Genomic DNA, 18,903 nt, shown 5'->3' with positions numbered 1-18,903 from the left:
AAAAGGCAAAAACAGTCTGAGCTTGAAAATCAATATTTTGTGTGACTACCTTTACTCTTCAACACAATCTGAACTCCTTAAGTCTGTGTGTTAAGTAGTGTTCAGGAATAGTTCTCCAGACTGCCTTTTTGAAGAGTAGCTGTCTGACAGCCACCCTTCTACCTTTGTCCATTTCTGTTGAGGCTTCAGTGAACAGTAGGTGCTTCTTAGATTCTATGTCAGGTTGGCTGGATATTTTCCCCTCATGTCTTACGGACATGACGTTCTGCTGTCGATTTATTGTTTTAGGCTTAACAGACAAACAAAACTGGACTGTAAACATTTTCAAAGCTCATTTTATTTCTCATGCACGATGGTGCCTTTTCATAGTCTTGGAGAGCTCAGTGATGAATCCTCGACAAAAAAAAAAGAAATTACCCACTCTCAGCTACGCTTGCAAAATTTTATTCTGCAGTACCAACAGCCTGAGCTCTACCAGTGTTGTCCGGTTACTTTATGCGTCTCTCTGATGCTGATCAACAAACTCCGCTCAGGTGCTTTGGCTCGTTTTTGCTCCAGGTAATCTTCACTGAACATCAATGAGTCCGTTGTCTCCTCTTAAGTGTTGATCCTTAACCGTCACGCTCACTGTACCTTTTGCGTCATCTGTCACATATAGGGGGAAAAAATCATTCATATAAACTGTACGAGACTTAAATGAGTGAAGACTGACTTCACTCACTTGTCTCAGAAGTAAAAGGAATGTTATGTTGAGTAAGAAGAGCTCGCAATCTCTCAGTCTCTTCTCTCAGTTTTTGGTAGTCCTGTAGAAAAAATATACCAAAAAAAACACTATTGAGCTTGTATTGTGATTTTGTTGTAATGTTAGAAGAGATACTACTTTGAAAGGTTACATACCGCTTTACATTTCTCTAAAGAGTTTTGCCTTGCTGAATCAGCTGCTGCCTCTTGAACCTTGACTTTTACTTTCCGACTCTTCAGCAGTCCGGCGTCCTCAAAAATATCCTTTAAGAGATTGTTGTATCCCTGGAGCACATGTACAAAGTGTAAACATAACCATTCCACGAATAATTAAAATGTACATAACAAAGGACACCTTGAAATGTGTGTACCATAACAGAGCTCAATCAGAGGTGTCTGATTTTCAGCTACAATAACTGTACATAAAAGATGGACACAAAGCTGTAAACAGACCGTTTTTGGTGTTGTCATATTTTTGACGTTTTGAAAACTCATGTGATGAATGAGGAAACTGAAGGATGCTGCATGATAATATGGGTGCACTTGTGAATCACAAGTATGCTGTTTTATGTTCATTTTCACTCTAATAGACATGCTAACACATACTGTACTCAACAAAATTTGAGTACAGTATGTGTTAAGCAGCTGAGAAGATGAACTAATCTGGAAGGTGTTTACTGATAATGTAAATCAAGTGAGCAGTAGACTTATTTTCTCCTAGACGTCTGTACAACTGGACGTCTTTTTGCAAACAGGTGACTCGCCCCCTGGTGGCCATTAAAAAGAATGCAGCTTTAAAGCGCTTGAATTTTAGCTTCACTAAGTCTATTGTTTATATCCACTATATTTTCTGCATCTACATTTCATCATCTCACAGGTGGCATAAACTGACATAGATGAAAAGCATAGAGGAAGCAAGTCATTCTGCAGTATTTGTTTACCTACCAAACTGGCCCTCACCTGTTCAGTTATAAGTCCTTCATAGCGAGCCTGCTCCGCTTCATCCCATTCCTTCTGTAGCTCCTCTTTCAGAGTTGGATACACTTTAAAAGAGCACAGAATTTATAAGTAACCCTATCCCCATTGGCATGAAAGTAAGTCCTGCTTAACTTACCTAAAAGAGAATGTGGATGGCAAACAAGGGGGGTCTCAAAGGTTAGCGAGTACACACAGGTACTGGGCTCTGAGACTTGAGCGAGCTTGCTTCTTGTGCTGCAGACCAGAATCACCTGCAGATCCACGACAAGAAAGAAAGAAAACACAATTTCTTATTCATGTTGCTGAGTAAGAAAGTAATTCCCAGTTCCACATATTTATTCTTAGACTCTAGTCGAGATCTCCACTGACTGAAACAGCTCCCTTCCCCCACTCACTCTAAGCCACTTTTGTTCCAATTGATTGACCCCCGTAAAAGGCAGGTCTGAACAGCAAGTTAATATATGGCAGAAAACAAGGAAAAGCATAACTTTAAGGGCTGATGGGATGATTTGCTAGTTGTCTTTGACTCGGTTTGGCACTAGTTGTTATGTTTACATGCACAATACATTCAAGCAGTAATTAGCATTGCAAAGTGTTGGCCTCATATTCAAGACGGGGCCCAAAATCTTGTCAGTGGATTACCAGGAGGATTTTAAAGGTTTAGATACCTTTGTTTCTCTGTTTCTGTTTCCACAAGTGTCGCCGTCTCTCATCCACATGCTGGTGAAAGTGTTGTTTGCCATTTCCCACTCTTGCCAGATCCTGCAAGGACCAAACACAAACCTGACTCCCACAAGAAGCCAAAAGCTTGCTTCACACATTTACATCTAGTTTGTGTTTTGTTTCTGGAGCTTCTTACCCCAAGATCCCACTGTAGGCATTCCACCTAAATGTTTGCTCATGCTGAGTGACGTTGTGAAATGGACAGAATTCATATTTATACCTGCAAAGTGAGGACAACATGCTATTGTTTGTTTTGTATTTTCCAGACGCTCAGATCCAACATGTAATAAGCTAATGGTCTGCACTGTGGAGATATGGTGGAATATACTACTGTGTGACAGGTTAAATACATACGTCGACTCCGTGAGACTGAAGCACTTTCCAGCAAGCTGATGAAGGTGCACTGGGCCTTAAGGAGGAAATCATTGCTCATATGATGAGACAGAAAATCTAAAGGACCCTTTAGTCAACATTTAGAACATTTTACATATAATTTAATGAATTGAGGCTTTAAATCAGGATTAAGTGGGCTGAAGCAGTGAAACTCCCTCTTTTGTCAGTGTAAAGAAATCTAATAAAACATTTAATCCCTGAAATGTCACAATATAAGAAAAAAGAAGTGCAAAGATAAAGAAATGCTGCTGTAGCAAACAAAAGAAATCTGTCAGCGTGACTCTTTGGGCTTAAATTGTGAGAAATAAATGTCAGAAATGCCAGAAAAAAGTTCTGGTAGTTCATCGCCTTGAGTGTACTACAACTATAAGACAAAGGTTTTGCTATGGTATGAATGGAGGAAAACTCATGAAATACACTTATAAGTCAGAAATCTACGCCTCCTTTCCTCTTTATGTTTAAATATTTAAATGATGAGTTTGTTTTACCAGACACTGGAGCTGGGGTCACTTTAGGTTGCAGTCTGCTGCCCTGAGCCACAAAAGGGTTGTTCAGCCTGGACACAAAGTAGATCCATTAGCAGCAGGCCAAAGTCAACAAAACTGCACAATGTGAACTTATTTTGCTTCACGTACCCAAATGTGTTTGGCTCTTCGACTATCTTCATTTTACCGGCGGATCCATAGTTAACTGCATTAAAAACAAGCCGAGATCAGACACACGAGCTCTGTTTAGATTAAAATCTCTGAATGAAGCTGCGCAGTAAAGCTGTACTTACTGAACAGATACACGCAGACAAAACACAAACTTATTAAATGAGCTACTCGGTAACTGAAACAACGCATTATTATTTACGTTATGAAGGCGTTAAAGTGTTACTTTTCTGTCTACATTTCCTCTTTTGCTCGTTCCGGTCAGGTGACACGCCACGTGATCAAAATAAGCCGTGAGCATGCGTGTTTTTCATATGGGACTGCGACGTGCTTACCACGATACGAAGCCAATCAAGCTAGGTTATACTTCATATGAAAGTGTTTCCGGATGAAAGGAGACTACTACTAGTTTGTGATAAAGTCTTGAAAGTTGCTTATGTCTAATTCCTATTGCAAATAAGAAGTTTTTGCGTCTCTTTTTTTGGGCAGTTCTCTTTGTTAGACGAAACTGTTGTCAGCAGGATAGCCAGATAGCTTAAGTCATACTTCTTGGTCAGTTCATTGCAGTGACAGTCTGACAGTGACAGTTAACTAACTAGCAGCATGGGACGAAAAAAGCAGGGAAAGTTTGTCCGTCCTGACAACAAGGGCAAAGACAAACGTCACAAAATGAAAGGGAAATCTTTAGAGGCCTTTACAGAAGAAATGCACACTGCTTTGGAAGGTAGTGTATTGATTATTTCTAATGCAAAAATGTTTAACATGTTGGCTGTAAGGCATGCTATTTACATTAGCGTCAGCATCATGAAATGCTGTTTACACTAGGAAAAAGTGCCCATTGCTCAGGACTGATAACACTCGATATGGTGTAAACTCTTGAGAGATCTGAGATTGTGAACTTTCTCTCCTCAGCAAGTCTTCACAGGGAGGAAGGAGCAGAGGCCCCTCAGGTGAAGCTTCCTTGCCCACTTGCCATGTGGGAGTTGGGTCACTGCGATCCCAAACGTTGTACTGGCAGAAAGTTGGTGAGGAAGGGCTTTGTACGCAACCTGAGACTCAATCAGAGATTCAACGGGCTCATACTGAGTCCAATGGGCACGAAGTATGTGACGCCAGCAGACAGGTTTGTTCAGCTGTTTCCTCTGTACTTCAGCCAATGAAATCAAAGAATCTGTAGCCATAGACCACCTCATATAACTATTTATATACACATTTTGATGCACACCTGTTTAGTTACTCATTAACAAGTGTTCTCAGGGTGAAAATGTTTTTTTGATGCCAGTGTTCAGAGTAACAACAGTAGGTGAAATAAACACGCGTTAGGACCATGAAATACAAAAGAACATCTATTAAAATACAATGTGGACTCTTGAAGTAAATTAGATACGGCAGCAGAAGACCACACTGGGTCAGCTAAGAACAGGAAACTGAGGCAACAATTCACACAAGTTCATCAAAACTGAACAAAAGTTTTTGGAAAAATGTTGCCTGCTCTGATGAGTCTCGATTTCTGCTGACACATTTGGATGGTAAACAACACAAAAACATGGATCCATCCTGCCTTGTATCAGCAAGTCCTGCTGCTGCTGCTGGTGTAAATGTGTGGAAATATTTTGTCGGCACACTTTGGACCCTAGAGTACCAACAGAGTAGTGTTTTAGCACCACAGACTACTTGAGTTTTGTTTCTGATGATTTCCATCCCTTTATGGCCACAGTGTACCCATCTCATGGTAGCTGCTTCCATCATCTAAGCCTGGTTTCTTGACTGTAGTAAAATGACAGCTTCAATTGCCAGATCTCAATCCAGAAGTTTTGAATCATAGATGTATATCTACAACAACTGTTATATTCTGTCATGTCGATATGGACCAAAATCTCTGAGGAACAAGGTTTCAAACTCCTTGTTGAATCTATTCCATGAAGAATTAAGCTAGTTGGGAAGGCAAAAGGGGTACAACCCAGGACTAGCAAAGTGTACTTAATAAAGTGTCCCCTGAGTGTAAAGGCCCTCCTTTTAGGTTTATTACTTGATTATTTACTCCATGTAGAGCTTGATCTTAAAGATCAGGCATATTAAAAACTTGAGACATTCCAATGCATTGTTATATTAAAACAAATGTTACTATATCAAAGTGTTTTGTTGGTTATGAAAATTAAATAAATTCTATAATTTGTGTCACTGTTGTGATGCAATCCAAAGCGATTTTTTTCTCTCCATGTTTTGTCTGCACAGAGAGATTGTGGCCAACAATGGGCTCGCAGTGATTGATTGCTCCTGGGCCAAACTGGAGGAGACACCCTTCAATAAGATGGTTGGAAGTCATCCCAGGTTACTGCCGTACCTCGTAGCTGCGAACCCTGTAAATTATGGCAAGCCTTGCAAGTTGTCCTGCGTTGAAGCTTTTGCTGCCACGTTCTGCATCGTAGGTAAGGGTTTAGGTTTAGTTATTCAGGAATACCGCAGCAACTGCTTTTTGTGTCTTGTTTTGGTTATGGCAGTTAAACTGTGACATATTGTTTCTGATATTGCAGGTTTTGAGGAACTGGCATTGCTCTTATTGAAGAAATTTAAATGGGGGACAACGTTTCTGGAGCTCAATAAAGTCCTGCTTGGCCGCTACGCTGCTTGTCAGTCGGAAGAAGAGCTCCTCGGTGTAGAGAAAGAGTTTCTCACTTCTAAACCAGAGGAAGAGGAGGAGTTTGGTAAATAACCTGGGGTTCTACGCAGTGTCTGGGTTTGTGTAGCAGTGGAGGTAGAGGGTCACTGTGTTTTGGTTCAACCTCTTTCTTATTTTAGCTGTAGTTTGGCTTCACGTACAAGTAGTGGCTCTTAAATAAATCACATTTATTGGACTTTAAGAGCTTTCAGATGACAGTTTCCAGTTTTAGTAACTGTTAAGTTTTAGTCGCATTTTTGTATCTTTGTAACTGTTGCAAGAACAATAAAAAAAAACATATAGCATATGAAACATACAATAACAAGGCAAACACTGGGTGTTGCGATAGCAACAATATAACAATAAATAACAATATAACAATTTGGAAAAAATATGTAAATGATTTAGTGCAAAATGAGACCTGCTGTAGTGCAGTTAAAAGTGGGCATGGATCATCAGTGTTTGCATTAGCTCCTACTACAAAGTAGTGATTTTTTTCTGGCAAAGAAACTTTTGATTGGCTTTTGGGGTTACTGGTAAAACATTAGCTGTGTTAACTAGGGGTGCAACGATATTCGTATCGATATTGAACCGTTCGATACAGTGCTTTCGGTTCGGTACGCATATGTATCGAACAATACAACATTTGTAATTTATTTTATCAATTTTCCTTCTGACGATGCTGTCTGTGTTGAGCGCTCAGTGAATCTGTGTTCGACTACTCCGCCTAGGCTGCACTGTCGAGCGCAGATCCACTGAGCGCTCAACACAGACAGCATAGTCAGAAGGAAGAGCGCAGGGCAAGCTAGCGAGACAGAAGTTAAGCTCTACTTGCAACAGGCAAATTGAACCTCATTCAGATCTGGCGTTTGGAATTATTTTGGTTTTCATGTGACGTATGACCCTGAAGGTAAGCGAGTCATGGACTAAAGTAAAACAGTATGTTGGAGGTCATTTCAATGATATTAACCTGAAAGCACTAGTGGGAACACAACGAATATGACTGCACATTTACGCCGACATCATCCTAGTGCAAAGACAAGTGGAAGCAGACAAAAAAAAGCAAGCATGCTACTAACTTTAGCCGAGTCATTTAGACAGCTGTTAGCACATGATTCTCCTTATGCTGCTGAGAATATAGCCCAGAAGAAGCGGATAGTATAGCTTTTATTTTGGAAAGAGCCATTTCTCTGTAATAAACTCTCTTTTCCAAAGATGAGTGATTCCTCAATCAGATACAGGGCTTGCAATATCGCTAGCCCGACGTCCCGGAGCTAGCGATTTTTTTCAGTCGGGCTACCAAAATCTTTCTCTTCCCTGCCCGTCGGGCTATTGTAGGAAAAATATATGTCAATGCTTTTGCATTCTTTCAGAAATGTAGCTGGGTAATTATGTCATTGGCATCGGTGAGGCACTGTCAATATGTGACATATTGAAGTCGCGTTTGAATTTGCGCTTGTTTTTTTGCTTTCACTTTGCAATCGTGCGAACTGTGTATAGAGAGCGACAGCACTGATCTGTGAGTGATGATAATTTGTGCACCAATTCCTCTGACATCGTCTTATCAATCGTTAGCTTACTATGCAAACATGACAAGTGAAATCTCCCGCAGCAAGCTTAAACATGTGAGAGGTTGATCGCACAGAGAATCGCTGAGCTTATGTGAGTGCGTGTGTAAAAGCATTTCAGTTCTGCTGAGCCAAATAAGACAGGTCAGGGTGAAGAAGTGACAGCCAAAGAAAAGCTTACCACAAAACGGAGAAGTTATGACAAATCAGACTATAAGGCAAAAAGAAAGTGCACCTTTATGGTTTCATGGACAAAAGAATTTCTGTGGCTGCGATATGATGAGCTAAATAACCAGGGCTGCACATAAGTGGTCCGCAGGTGCATATTCGCTGTCAAAATAAAAAACACGCACAAGGGTTAGGGTTAAATTTAAAAACTGTACTTTTGAGTTAAAATATATATTTATAATTTTAATAAATGACAAATTAAAAATGCATGAACATTTTTTTGTATCGAAAAAATATCGAACCGTGACACCAAAGTATCGAACCGAACCGTGAATTTTGTGTATCGTTGCACCCCTAGTGTTAACCCTAAAACACTAAAACAGAACGCAGAAATCACACAGCAGCAAAGCAGAAAAGAAAGAAAACAAAGAGGCTGAAACAAGAAAATAAGACTAAAGCAGGAAGTTGTGTTGAAGTGGCTAGCTGTTGCATCACTTTAGATTTCCTAATAACAAATACAAACTAGAAAAAAAATGACTTCGAAGGTAATTAGTTCTTGAAGGACCTCCTGAGTGCAAAAATCTTGAGCCACTCATGAGTGTTTCATATTTTGCGTAGAAAATGCAACGTAGGTGCAGTGATTTATTCAGACACATGCAAACAAATATGGAAATTTCATGCTTGTTAAGCTGTTATCTTTGGGATTTTCATAAATTCAACAAAATAAATGAGAACAAATGATGTGTTTTTGTAACAAGAAAGTGCCTAAAGATACAAATTAAAGTTGGTTCTTGGCTTAATTTTCTGCAGTGTAGAAACAACAAAGGTCATCTCTTGAGTTGGGTCCCTTTGTGTGCTTGATTAATTCACGAGTCTGTGTTAAGTGGCTTGGTGGTCAGGTATTGGACTGGATTGAAAATGAGTGAAAAAGCAGCCACTATCCAAAGACAAACTTTGAAAGAGGTTCAGAGAGCCTGGAGAACTATTGCTTGAAACCACTTTGGAAGCAAATATTAAGAAATTAGGGATTTTTGCACAGTATTGTTGGTCATAATCAACTGTTTGATTCAAATGTATTTTTATTTTGGAAAGGTTCACTTTAGAAATGGCTTAATCTGAGTAATTGCTAATGAATAATTAGAATAATTTTTATAGTTTCTTGTTGTGACTCACATTTGCTAAATTGTCACGGGGAAACCAGTGTTCTCATATTTGTTTATAAGATATAAAACTCGTATTATTCTTAAGACTTTAAAGACACTTAGTAATGAATATTCCAAGGGGAAATAAATGTCATTACGAACGGTTTTATCTGATTGATTATTCTGTGGACATTGATATAACTGTTCCTTGCATTGTTTCCTTGCCTTGTAATCAGGCTGCCTTGTTGTTTCTTTTTCCTTTCCTTATTGGATTTTGACTCATTTAATTTTGCTTGCATCTCTGAACACATCTGGCTGTGATTAGGAAGTCAGTATCCAGGCTGATTGTCTGGAAATGTCTAGAATCTGGATGTGTATTTTTGTTGCTGAGTGACCTGTAGTGCTGAATTAACTGCCCTCGTAATGAAAGCTACACATCTGTTTTGTTCATAGATCCATTTGATGTTAACTCTGGAGTAGAATGCATGAATCTCAACAGACGTCAGTGGTAAGTATTCATCTAGCATTCACGTATCTATTACAATAATTGAATAAATGTACCAAGAAAACTTTGGTTATATTTGACTTTATATAAGTTAGTTCTCTTAGTGGTGATGTTTATATGGCATAAAAATTACCAGCATAATTTTAAAAATGGCAAGAATTCTCTTAAAATAGGCTTTAACGATTTGTTTCCTATGTTTACTGGGTTCATTTTTGTGTTTAGTGCACCTGTAGAAGATGACTCCAGTGAGGACACAGACTCCACAGAGGAAGATGACGAAGATGAGGCAGAAGATGAAGAAACGGAAAGCAATGAGGAGACAAAAACAAGCTCACATGACCATGATGAAGAGGAGGATTGAATCAAAGACTTTACACTAAATTATATTTCAACCTTGGGTTCTTTTTAATACACGACTGTTTTAAAATGCTCAAAAAATATTTTGGCACATATGAATGGTTATGTTTTGTTTTGTTTGCTTATATGTCTACGTAAATTAATGAACTTTGATGCATGTCAACTAAATAGAAATAAAATAAGGGTGTTTATTATTATTATTACTGACATTTACACATTATATTCTTGGTTTATTGACAAAACATTTATTGGATTAAACGTGTTTGTTGAAATATACTTGGTTGCCACAGTTTCAGTTTCACACAAAGCGTTTTATGGATATTGGTCATTTTTGTCAGTTTGGGTATTTAGGAGTGCTTCTTCACTTAAGTTTAGTTACACTTGAATAAAAAAAGACCTGTAGATCCTTCTTACTGCCATATATTCAAAGTTAGTCTAAAACGGGAGTTTGTAGGCCACGTCTACTGCGGTATTTGAATATCCACAACTGCTACCGCCTGACTCCGGCCCTATCAGTAAGATGAAGTTCAGTAGGTTGTTAATGTGGCGAGGGGGCGGACACAGCGGGACTCTCCTCTGCTGTCCTGCGGTAACATTGTTGTGGAACGACGTCACAGCTCGAAAATGAAGGCGCAGAGGCAGCCATTACTGGAGCTTCTCTAATTATTTTATTCCAAATAAATACTCGCTGAAAACTCTCATGGCAAGAGCTACAAGTCAGGTGGTAAGTGTTACAACTTTGCCGTGAATACCAGCTCGAAGCCGGTGCTCAAAATGGTCAGTGTAGAGGCTTTGTGGGGATAAATAGTTACGTCGGGCCTTCATTTGAAGAGCAGTGCTAGCTGCAGGAGATCGCTTAGCCTTACGACTCACTAGCAGCTTGCTAGTTTGCTAATGTTGGCTATCGCAACACGCAGTGTTTGTCTTGTTAATTTGGATCGTCAAATCTCACACAGTATTCATGAGTCACACTTTCTCGACTTATTTGGGCCTTTTGAAACGCTTACCAGTACACGATAATAGTTACACGGGACACATGAGCGTTTTCCTCTACCAGTAACTATTGGCTATTGATAGCTTAACAGGTTCGCGCTTTCGATATCCCCGTTTGCTAGCAGGCTAGCATTAGCATTATTGCGTTCTTCCATTGGTTAGCATATATTTTGAAGGAAAGCGTTGTGCTATTCGAGTGTCAACTTTCAAATCTTCATATAAACGGCAGGAAACTAACTTTGAACACGATTAAGTGACGTTTCTTGAAAATGCCACACGGTTTTGAAGTTGCTTGTGTTGCCTGATTTGCTAACGTTAGCTAATTGACTGTTGGCGTTAAGTTTGTAACTCACTGTCAGCGATGGCCGGCATTATTTGACAAGCCAGCAGGAGCTAACATTAGCTTGTTAGCAAGGTAAGTTCGCACAGGGCGGTTGTTTCACGACTTCCCAGAGTTAGGAAAACGTTATTCGGCGTTTTCCTCCAACCATTACATGCCTGACCAATAGCAGTGACTCAGTAGGTAGTTATATGGCTAGCTGAAATAGGCCGGAATAGGCAGCTAAAATAATGGCCACACCTTGGTTTTGAATGAGAAAAAGCTAGGCCAACTGAACTAATTAAACGTAAACTGAACTGCCAGATAAACTACACACTCATTGTTCGGGTAATTCAATGTGTTTCTATATAAATGACACCGGTACCGGGAATTTTTAGGAAGCACTATCTTTAAGTTTTAAACAGGCAGTTTGTGTGCCTCATCTGCCATGTCAGTTTGATTATGTACACATAGATGGTGTGAGTTCAGCGCAGTTTGTCTCAAGTATCACTGTCATATGAAAAATTAACTTTGACATAGTTTTTACAGCCTGAACACAGGTGGGTGGGACCACCAGGCTCAGAAGTGGCTCCTTAAGCAGTTCCTTCTTATCACTGTTAGACTTTGGTCTACAAGTGGTCTCACTTGTAGTAGTATGTTTAGGTTATTGTAATTTACAGAACTATAAACAACAATAATTTTAAGCCAGCAGCCTGTAAAGTGCTTCGTGTAATATGTGAGTACATTGCTTTCTCTTCATGTGTCATATGTATACTTTGTGAAAGAGATTTAAGATTCAGGATTAATTATTATCATAACACAACGCAAGGTTGCACAACAAAATTCTACATGGAGTTCCTTCATGCTAATAAAGAACTGCATAGCAATGTAGATATAGCTATCATTAAAAAAATAATTAATTAATTTAGTTAATTTTCATGATGGAGTGCAATGAGAAAGTTCAGAGATTTCAAAGCATATGAAAGAAAATTCTTCAAAGTGTTGTTTACACCAGTGGGAACTTTCAGGTGTCAGTAGAGTGAGAAGACTGTGGTTGTGGTGGGTAACTTCTTTTAGTTTCATCTATGTAAACATCTCAACTCACCTTTGTCACTGGTGCCGGTGATGTTCTAGGAAGCTCATGTTTTTCAGTAATTAAGTTTAGCTGCTTTTGTCGTGTGTTCTTTGGGCCATCTAATCTGTATTTTGACAACTAATAACCGCATCAATTACTAAATCCATCGCAGACTGATGGAAAAACCTGAAATTCCTCATTTAAGTGATAGTTTAAAGTGCTGAATAACAAAACACATTTTCTTTATGCATTCATTTTTATTGAAAACGTTATTGAAAAGTTAAATTGTTACTATTTTATCCTTATATTTTTGTCGTCACTGTTATGTTCAATCCAGTAATAGTTCAGATGGATATACAGTCCCTTAGCTTTCTCAAGTAAAGAGCCTTTCCACATGTGAATTGTTATTTACCTGTGTCACCCTGCTTAATAACAAATTCTTTATGGTCTCTCTTTTTCTTACAGTATGATGTTGTGCCCATTCAGCCCAGCGTTGTCATCTGTTCCTGCTCGCATCCATCAATGGTAAGAAACCACCCTGACTCCTGCTCGCCAATTGCAATCCCAGGCGCAAGCAGCAGCCACGGCCCCAGCATGGAGGGCGCAGCCTCACAGGCTTGTGCTGTAGGAGCATCTGCTAGCAGCCAGGCCCCACAGCTCTGCACACAGCCAGCCGTCCAGGCTTCTCAGCCACGCAAAAAGAGGCCAGAGGACTTTAAATTTGGCAAGATACTGGGAGAGGGCTCCTTCTCAACGGTATGTAACTTACATTCCACTTAGCTTTTGAAATGTGCCGAGGAAGATGTTGCTACATGCTAGCGTTATTTTGATTAATGTACTTGGATGAGTCATGCTGAGTTAATTTTAGGTGAAGTGACAAGTAAGCCCAAGGAAATATTATTATTTTCCCTCAACATCTGACTGGTTGGTTACATGCCATATCATCTCACTGTTGTTTCTTATGCTTAGGTTGTCCTGGCAAGAGAGCAGGCAACAGGGAAAGAATATGCAAGTAAGTAATAACGTATAATGAGTTGGACTAAAATGAAAAAGTTGCTGGGTTTACGTCTACTAATATTCTCTTTTCTCTCCTTTAGTTAAGATTTTAGAGAAACGCCATATTGTGAAGGAGAACAAAACCCAGTATGTGAAACGAGAGAGGGATTTGATGTCAAGTCTTGATCACCCGTTCTTTGTCAAACTCTACTTCACATTTCAAGATGATGAGAAGCTGTGTATCCTTTTAACAAATTCAGTCTATCAAGGCCTATTTCCTAACACGTGTTTTACTGTTTTGTTTAAGAAGTTTTCCTTAACCAGTCTGTCTTAGATTTTGGTCTTAGTTATGCTAAGAACGGCGAGCTCCTGAAATACATTCGCAAAATTGGTTCATTTGATGAGACCTGCACTAGATTCTACTCAGCTGAAATAGTTTGTTCTCTAGAATACCTACACAATAAGGGGATAATACACAGGTAAGACAACACCCTTTGTTTTGTCCTTTTTGCAAGTTTTGCTATAAAAATTTCACTTGCTGTTAAGCGTTTGTTTTTGCTCACAATTTTTATTGTTTTAATTTCAGAGATCTGAAACCAGAAAATATTCTTCTGAGTGAAGAGATGCACATTCAGATAACAGATTTTGGAACAGCAAAACAGTTACCATCAGACAGTAAACAAGGTATAATCACAGTGCTGATTTTCTTTATGCTCCTTGTGGCAAAGTATGACCAGCATAAATATAGTCTTAACTGACCTCAAGGGACTGAGCATAAGTTTCAGAAATCTGCTGTTATTAATATCACTGAGTGAATCCAATATATTGACAAAGTTCACTTGTTCATGCTACTAACAGACTTATAGCTAACTTGGGTAACTGCCCCTGCTTTTGCTTTGACTGTAGAAAGCAGTTGACGGTTACACATCAGCTTTGTTCTGTGGTTTGATTATGGCTGAAAGCAATGCAATCTTTGTAGCTGGTGAAGTAACTTGCAAGCTTGTCACCTATGTTAGATTACAATCTTTTTGCACAGTAGAAAAGCATTTAATACATGCTGCATAGAACATGTTTAAGAAAGGAGAACTTGTCTTTTTACCCTTTTGTTTGTTTGTTTGTTTGGGGGGTTTTTTTTGGCAGCGAGAGCAAACTCGTTTGTTGGAACAGCGCAGTATGTGTCTCCAGAGCTACTAACAGAGAAATCAGCCTGCAAGAGGTAATGAGATTTTTATTAGGTTTTTCAGCTCAGGGTGGGCATCATTCCTGCAATTTTATAACTGTTTACTTTTTAATTTTTAGCTCTGACCTGTGGGCCTTGGGATGTATTATCTATCAGCTGGTGGCTGGTTTACCACCATTCAGAGCTGGGTAAGAACTACTGTGTTTACAAAACTCAATTTTTCTTAATTGTTTTTTTCAAGTGCAAAAAATCTGAACCAAACACACCAATGTTCACTAGTTACACTTTTTCTTTTCTCTTTAATTGCTGTAGAAATGAGTACCTGATATTCCAGAAAATAATAAAGCTGGAGTATGAATTCCCAGAGAAATTCTTCCCCAAAGCTAAGGATCTTGTTGAACGGCTTTTGGTATGTCATTGCATATCACAATAACACATTTCAACCTCCTTTGGTAATAATTTGGAAATAAGTTAATCAGTTACCTGTTTAGAAGTTGGCTATTTACGTTTTATTTAAATTTCAGTCATTGGACCCAACCAAGCGGCTTGGCTGTGAAGAGATGGGAGGGTACGAACCACTGAAGCAGCACCCCTTCTTTGACACCATCTCCTGGAGTGACCTTCACCTACAGACACCTCCCAAGCTCACACCCTACCTGCCAGCAATGTCTGAAGATGATGAGGACTGCTATGGAAATGTAAGATATTTTACTTTACTATGGTAACAGTCTTGGTATGTTTTTTTTGTTTGTTTTGGTCTGTTGTTTGCTCATTCAAAGAGAGCATCAGGTTTGAGACCTTGTTGAAGCTTAGAGATTCATCCAAACTGTAAACAAGTCATAAATTATCAGCATAACATCAATGCACCTTTCATAACGAGACACTGTCTCTTTATGACTCTCAGTACGATGACCTCCTGAGCCAGTTCAGCAACATGCAGGTGGCCCCGTCCAGCTCATCACACTCCCTGTCGCCACATGACTCGACGCCGCCGCAGAGGTCCAGCAGCAACATTGAGCAGTATATCCACGACCTGGACAACAACTCCTTTGAGCTGGACCTGCAGTTCACTGAAGAAGAGAAGCAGTTATTGCTGGATAAACAGACCACTGGAAACCCCTGGTAACCCCTTCCATCTCTCCATCCCTGTTAAAATGTCTGTGTCATGTGCTGTTCTTTGTTGGATGTATATCAAAACCAATTTTGAATCAATGTCTTTCTTGTATCCTGGAAATATTTTTCACTGCACTGGAAACCGTAAGAGATTTTTGGTGAATGATTTAGAAATGTGGATTAACAGTTAGTTATGTTACTTTGTTTTTAAAAAATTGTGTAGTTACCATTTGCGTTTTTGTGTATCAACACAGGCACCAGTTTGTGGAGAATAACCTAATCCTGAAAATGGGCCCAGTGGATAAACGAAAGGTGTGTGTGTGTGAATTCTACAGCATATATTTGAATCCTTAATATTACTTTATTGCATTGTTTCAGTATTTAAAAAAAGACATATTTTAGTACTTTACACTATTCTGCCAGCTAGACTCTGTGGAGTTTTCCAGTTTGAGTTGGCTACAGATCAGTGAAGTCACTTCCCTTTGCTTTTCACTGCTGTCAAATGGGAAGTAAAGGGGAATTCCCTGTTGTACTGTGCAAAAGTGTCACTGGCCTCGTAGCCCCCTCTGTTGGTGAAGCAATGAGATGTTTGCATTCCTTTGCAGGGTCTGTTCGCCCGACGGAGACAGCTGCTTCTCACTGAAGGACCACACCTGTACTACGTGGATCCTGTCAACAGGGTCCTGAAGGGGGAGATTCCTTGGTCCTTAGAGTTACGCCCCGAGGCCAAGAACTTCAAAACCTTCTTTGTTCACACGGTACACAATTATTGATTTGTGATGCCTTTTTGACAGATCTTAATATTTTCCTTCAGTTTTATATAAAATAAATTAAAAAAATATGTAAATGTTTTTCCTATGATGTTTGCAGCCTAACCGGACATACTATTTGATGGACCCCAGCGGGAATGCAGACAGATGGTGTAAGAAGATCCAGGAAGTGTGGAGAAAGATCTATCAAAGGCACCAAAACCCTGGCCTATAGGAGCACAGGTTCACCCTGTGCCCACTCCTCTTTAGCTCTGAGGCCAATCACTGAGCAGAGTAACACCCTCTTTAGTGCCCTTCATCACCGCAATGTAAACAAACTCTTAGAGACGCTGGCATCTAGACCTTGTTTGTTTTCCTGAGTAGAACCATGGGAAAAATACAACTTTGGATTTAGGGTTGCTTTGCTTGTTCTTTGTGCTCTCTGTGAGGCTTCTATTGCATTTTTCCATGTATGGATGATAAGACTTCCACCATGCACATCTGCTTTTTGTACATTCTGCGGGGGTGGGCAAGGGGGGGAGGAGGACAAGCTTTGTCTTGTAGAGTGACAAGTTGGGTACCGCTGCGACTATCTCAAACGCAAGGACTGGTTTCCTGCTTCGATGATGACACAAAATCTTGCTTTTGTGGACCAGCGCCTCTCATGATATCTTTATTAAACCATATCCTAATCCTACATTGTATGTGCAAGCTGTAGTCAAGCCCCACTTTTAGTGCATATACTCTATAGATACTGTAAAATGGTTCAGTCTCACACGTTTACCAAACTCAGATCCTCTCTATTTTTGTCAGAACCCAAATATTTCCCTCGGTATTTGAGTTGTTTTTTTTTAGTCTCTCGGTACTTTGCTTATTGCAGTTAAGGTCTCTATATAATAATGCAGAGTGCCGGTCTGCAGTGAGACGTGGGTCTGAACCAGTCTCTGTATAAGTATGAGCCTTCCATAGCCGAGGATGTTTTGCTAACAGGGGGGTGGGTAAACATGCCACTAGCTTGTACTTCCTAATCATAACTTGCTTATCTTTCCTGCATGGCCAGTTTTTGTAGCTCAGCCTTGTCCGCTTCTCTCCTAGGGCACTGGAGATAAAGTTTATTCAAGTAAAGGTGGGTATTTTTGACTGCATTGGAAACCATAGAGACTATTGTTGAATGATTTGGTTGTTCTGTACCATTCACTGGCTATTTCTTTTGTGGTGTGAGTTCTTAATTTTTTTATTTTTCTTTGGTTTTTTTTATTTGGTGGAATAGTTCACTCATCTTCAGTATGCCCTATTCAAAACAAAATCTTATGTGCTGACCACCCCATGCTGAACAGAAAACCACCATCATCAACAGAGATGCATACACATACTATCATTTTCAGAAGCAATCACAGTAAAGCTGTTGTCCCTGGACAATATGGCAAAACTGCCTCATTGGGCTCATTGGCCTATTTTTAATTTTTTTTTTAATTTTTTTTTTTCATTCTGATGTTTGGCCCAATAGAAATTAAACCGATTGATTTAACTTGTGCTCTTGTTTTAGAAATATGTATTATCATAATGCTTTTAATTTTTTTTGTCATAGTACCTTACGGTCTTTCCAAAGGTCCTCTTCCTTCAGCTGAGTCTGTATGTGCAGTGTGTGACTGGGGACCCTCTGGCCCAGGGCCAGATGTGGTTGGATGTCAGTCAAAGAATATCTGTCTCATCCAAATAACCGATGAAATTGCTGTATCTGTCTATAAAGTTGAGGAAGCACGAGAAGTGTTTTCCCTTCTAGTTAGAAAAATTGTTTGAATCAAGTCGATGGCAGTCGGTTACATTGTATGTAGAAGCTCTACCTGGCTTGTAACTGACTAGAACTGTGATGTACAGATGATGTATTATTAAAATCTGAAGCAAGTAATGCAATGATATTAGGATACAGTTTTTGTATTTTTATTCTTGTATAAGGTTATTTGATGGCTATTGTTTAGCCTATAGTTCATTCTGTGTTATTTAAATTCTAATATATGAATCATATTTGGATTGAAGTCATGTTCAGGGGCCATGTTGTGTATGTATTGAGATGTAAAGCCTTTGAATGTGAATAATTATTGTAAACTATAATATTTTACAGCTTTTTTCTTACTATATCATACATTTTCTATTTGCTCAGTGATTTAATCATATTCTGATAATTTAATGAATCTGTTCATTCTCTCTGATTATTTGTGCGCTAGGTCAGTAGATGTTGAATGATGAATTTTCCACTTAATGCTTGGTAGTCCAGTAATTAAAGCATGTAGGGATTTAGGCATACCAATAAAGCCATGTGTCCTGTCTTCTGTCAACAGCCTGGGTCATGACAGTCAAGAAACCGCATCATTCAGTGGCAATGGCATCTCACATTTTGCAGCATGTAAATAAAGTACCGGCTCATTATCACTGTTTTTGTGTCCTGAAAATTACTTTAACGCGCTTTAGTGCTAACTTGACAAGCTTGTGTAAATACTTTAAGTATTCAGTGACAACCATAGGAGTACACGAAATCTAAGATTTATTTTTTCCACCTCAGTTCCAAAGATGTGCATTTTCACTCACAATGA

General features: G+C 39.2%; 3 protein-coding genes across 4 annotated transcripts; 2 read left to right on the top strand and 1 right to left on the bottom strand.

Moving 5' to 3' along the window:
• Positions 1–319: 319 nt before the first annotated feature.
• gnptg (N-acetylglucosamine-1-phosphate transferase subunit gamma) lies at positions 320–3,770 on the bottom strand. Its single transcript, XM_085416113.1, has 11 exons — positions 3,614–3,770; positions 3,471–3,525; positions 3,324–3,391; positions 2,797–2,851; positions 2,579–2,662; positions 2,388–2,481; positions 1,856–1,970; positions 1,702–1,784; positions 898–1,026; positions 722–803; positions 320–645 (listed from the first exon to the last, which is right to left on the bottom strand). Exons 1-11 carry the CDS (start codon positions 3,678–3,680, stop codon positions 566–568), a joined length of 912 nt encoding a protein of 303 aa, XP_085272239.1. The 5' UTR covers positions 3,681–3,770; the 3' UTR covers positions 320–565.
• A 40-nt stretch (positions 3,771–3,810) lies between these two features.
• On the top strand, positions 3,811–10,163 carry tsr3 (TSR3 ribosome maturation factor). Its single transcript, XM_085416114.1, has 6 exons — positions 3,811–4,212; positions 4,401–4,611; positions 5,724–5,917; positions 6,023–6,193; positions 9,479–9,533; positions 9,753–10,163. The coding sequence occupies exons 1-6, from the start codon at positions 4,092–4,094 to the stop codon at positions 9,889–9,891; spliced, it is 891 nt and encodes a 296-aa protein (XP_085272240.1). The 5' UTR covers positions 3,811–4,091; the 3' UTR covers positions 9,892–10,163.
• A 291-nt stretch (positions 10,164–10,454) lies between these two features.
• On the top strand, positions 10,455–18,745 carry pdpk1b (3-phosphoinositide dependent protein kinase 1b). 2 transcript variants are annotated; one of them, XM_085416109.1, is made up of 14 exons: positions 10,455–10,611; positions 12,740–13,030; positions 13,244–13,286; positions 13,372–13,509; positions 13,605–13,749; positions 13,857–13,954; positions 14,411–14,486; positions 14,570–14,638; positions 14,763–14,859; positions 14,975–15,148; positions 15,355–15,572; positions 15,818–15,875; positions 16,169–16,321; positions 16,434–18,745. In XM_085416109.1, exons 1-14 carry the CDS (start codon positions 10,588–10,590, stop codon positions 16,545–16,547), a joined length of 1,698 nt encoding a protein of 565 aa, XP_085272235.1. In that variant the 5' UTR covers positions 10,455–10,587; the 3' UTR covers positions 16,548–18,745. The 2 variants fall into 2 exon arrangements, with proteins under 2 accessions (XP_085272235.1, XP_085272236.1); XM_085416110.1 differs by lacking the exon at positions 10,455–10,611 and adding an exon at positions 11,106–11,295.
• The last annotated feature ends 158 nt before the right edge of the window (positions 18,746–18,903 follow it).

Source organism: Rhamphochromis longiceps, linkage group LG8 (assembly GCF_057381845.1).
Source record: "Rhamphochromis longiceps isolate RC_006_pf linkage group LG8, R_longiceps_female_GT1.1, whole genome shotgun sequence".
NCBI classification, from domain to species: Eukaryota; Metazoa; Chordata; class Actinopteri; order Cichliformes; family Cichlidae; genus Rhamphochromis; species Rhamphochromis longiceps.
The sequence above is the reverse complement of the archived record's forward strand: the minus strand, read 5'-3'. Positions and strand labels throughout refer to the sequence as shown.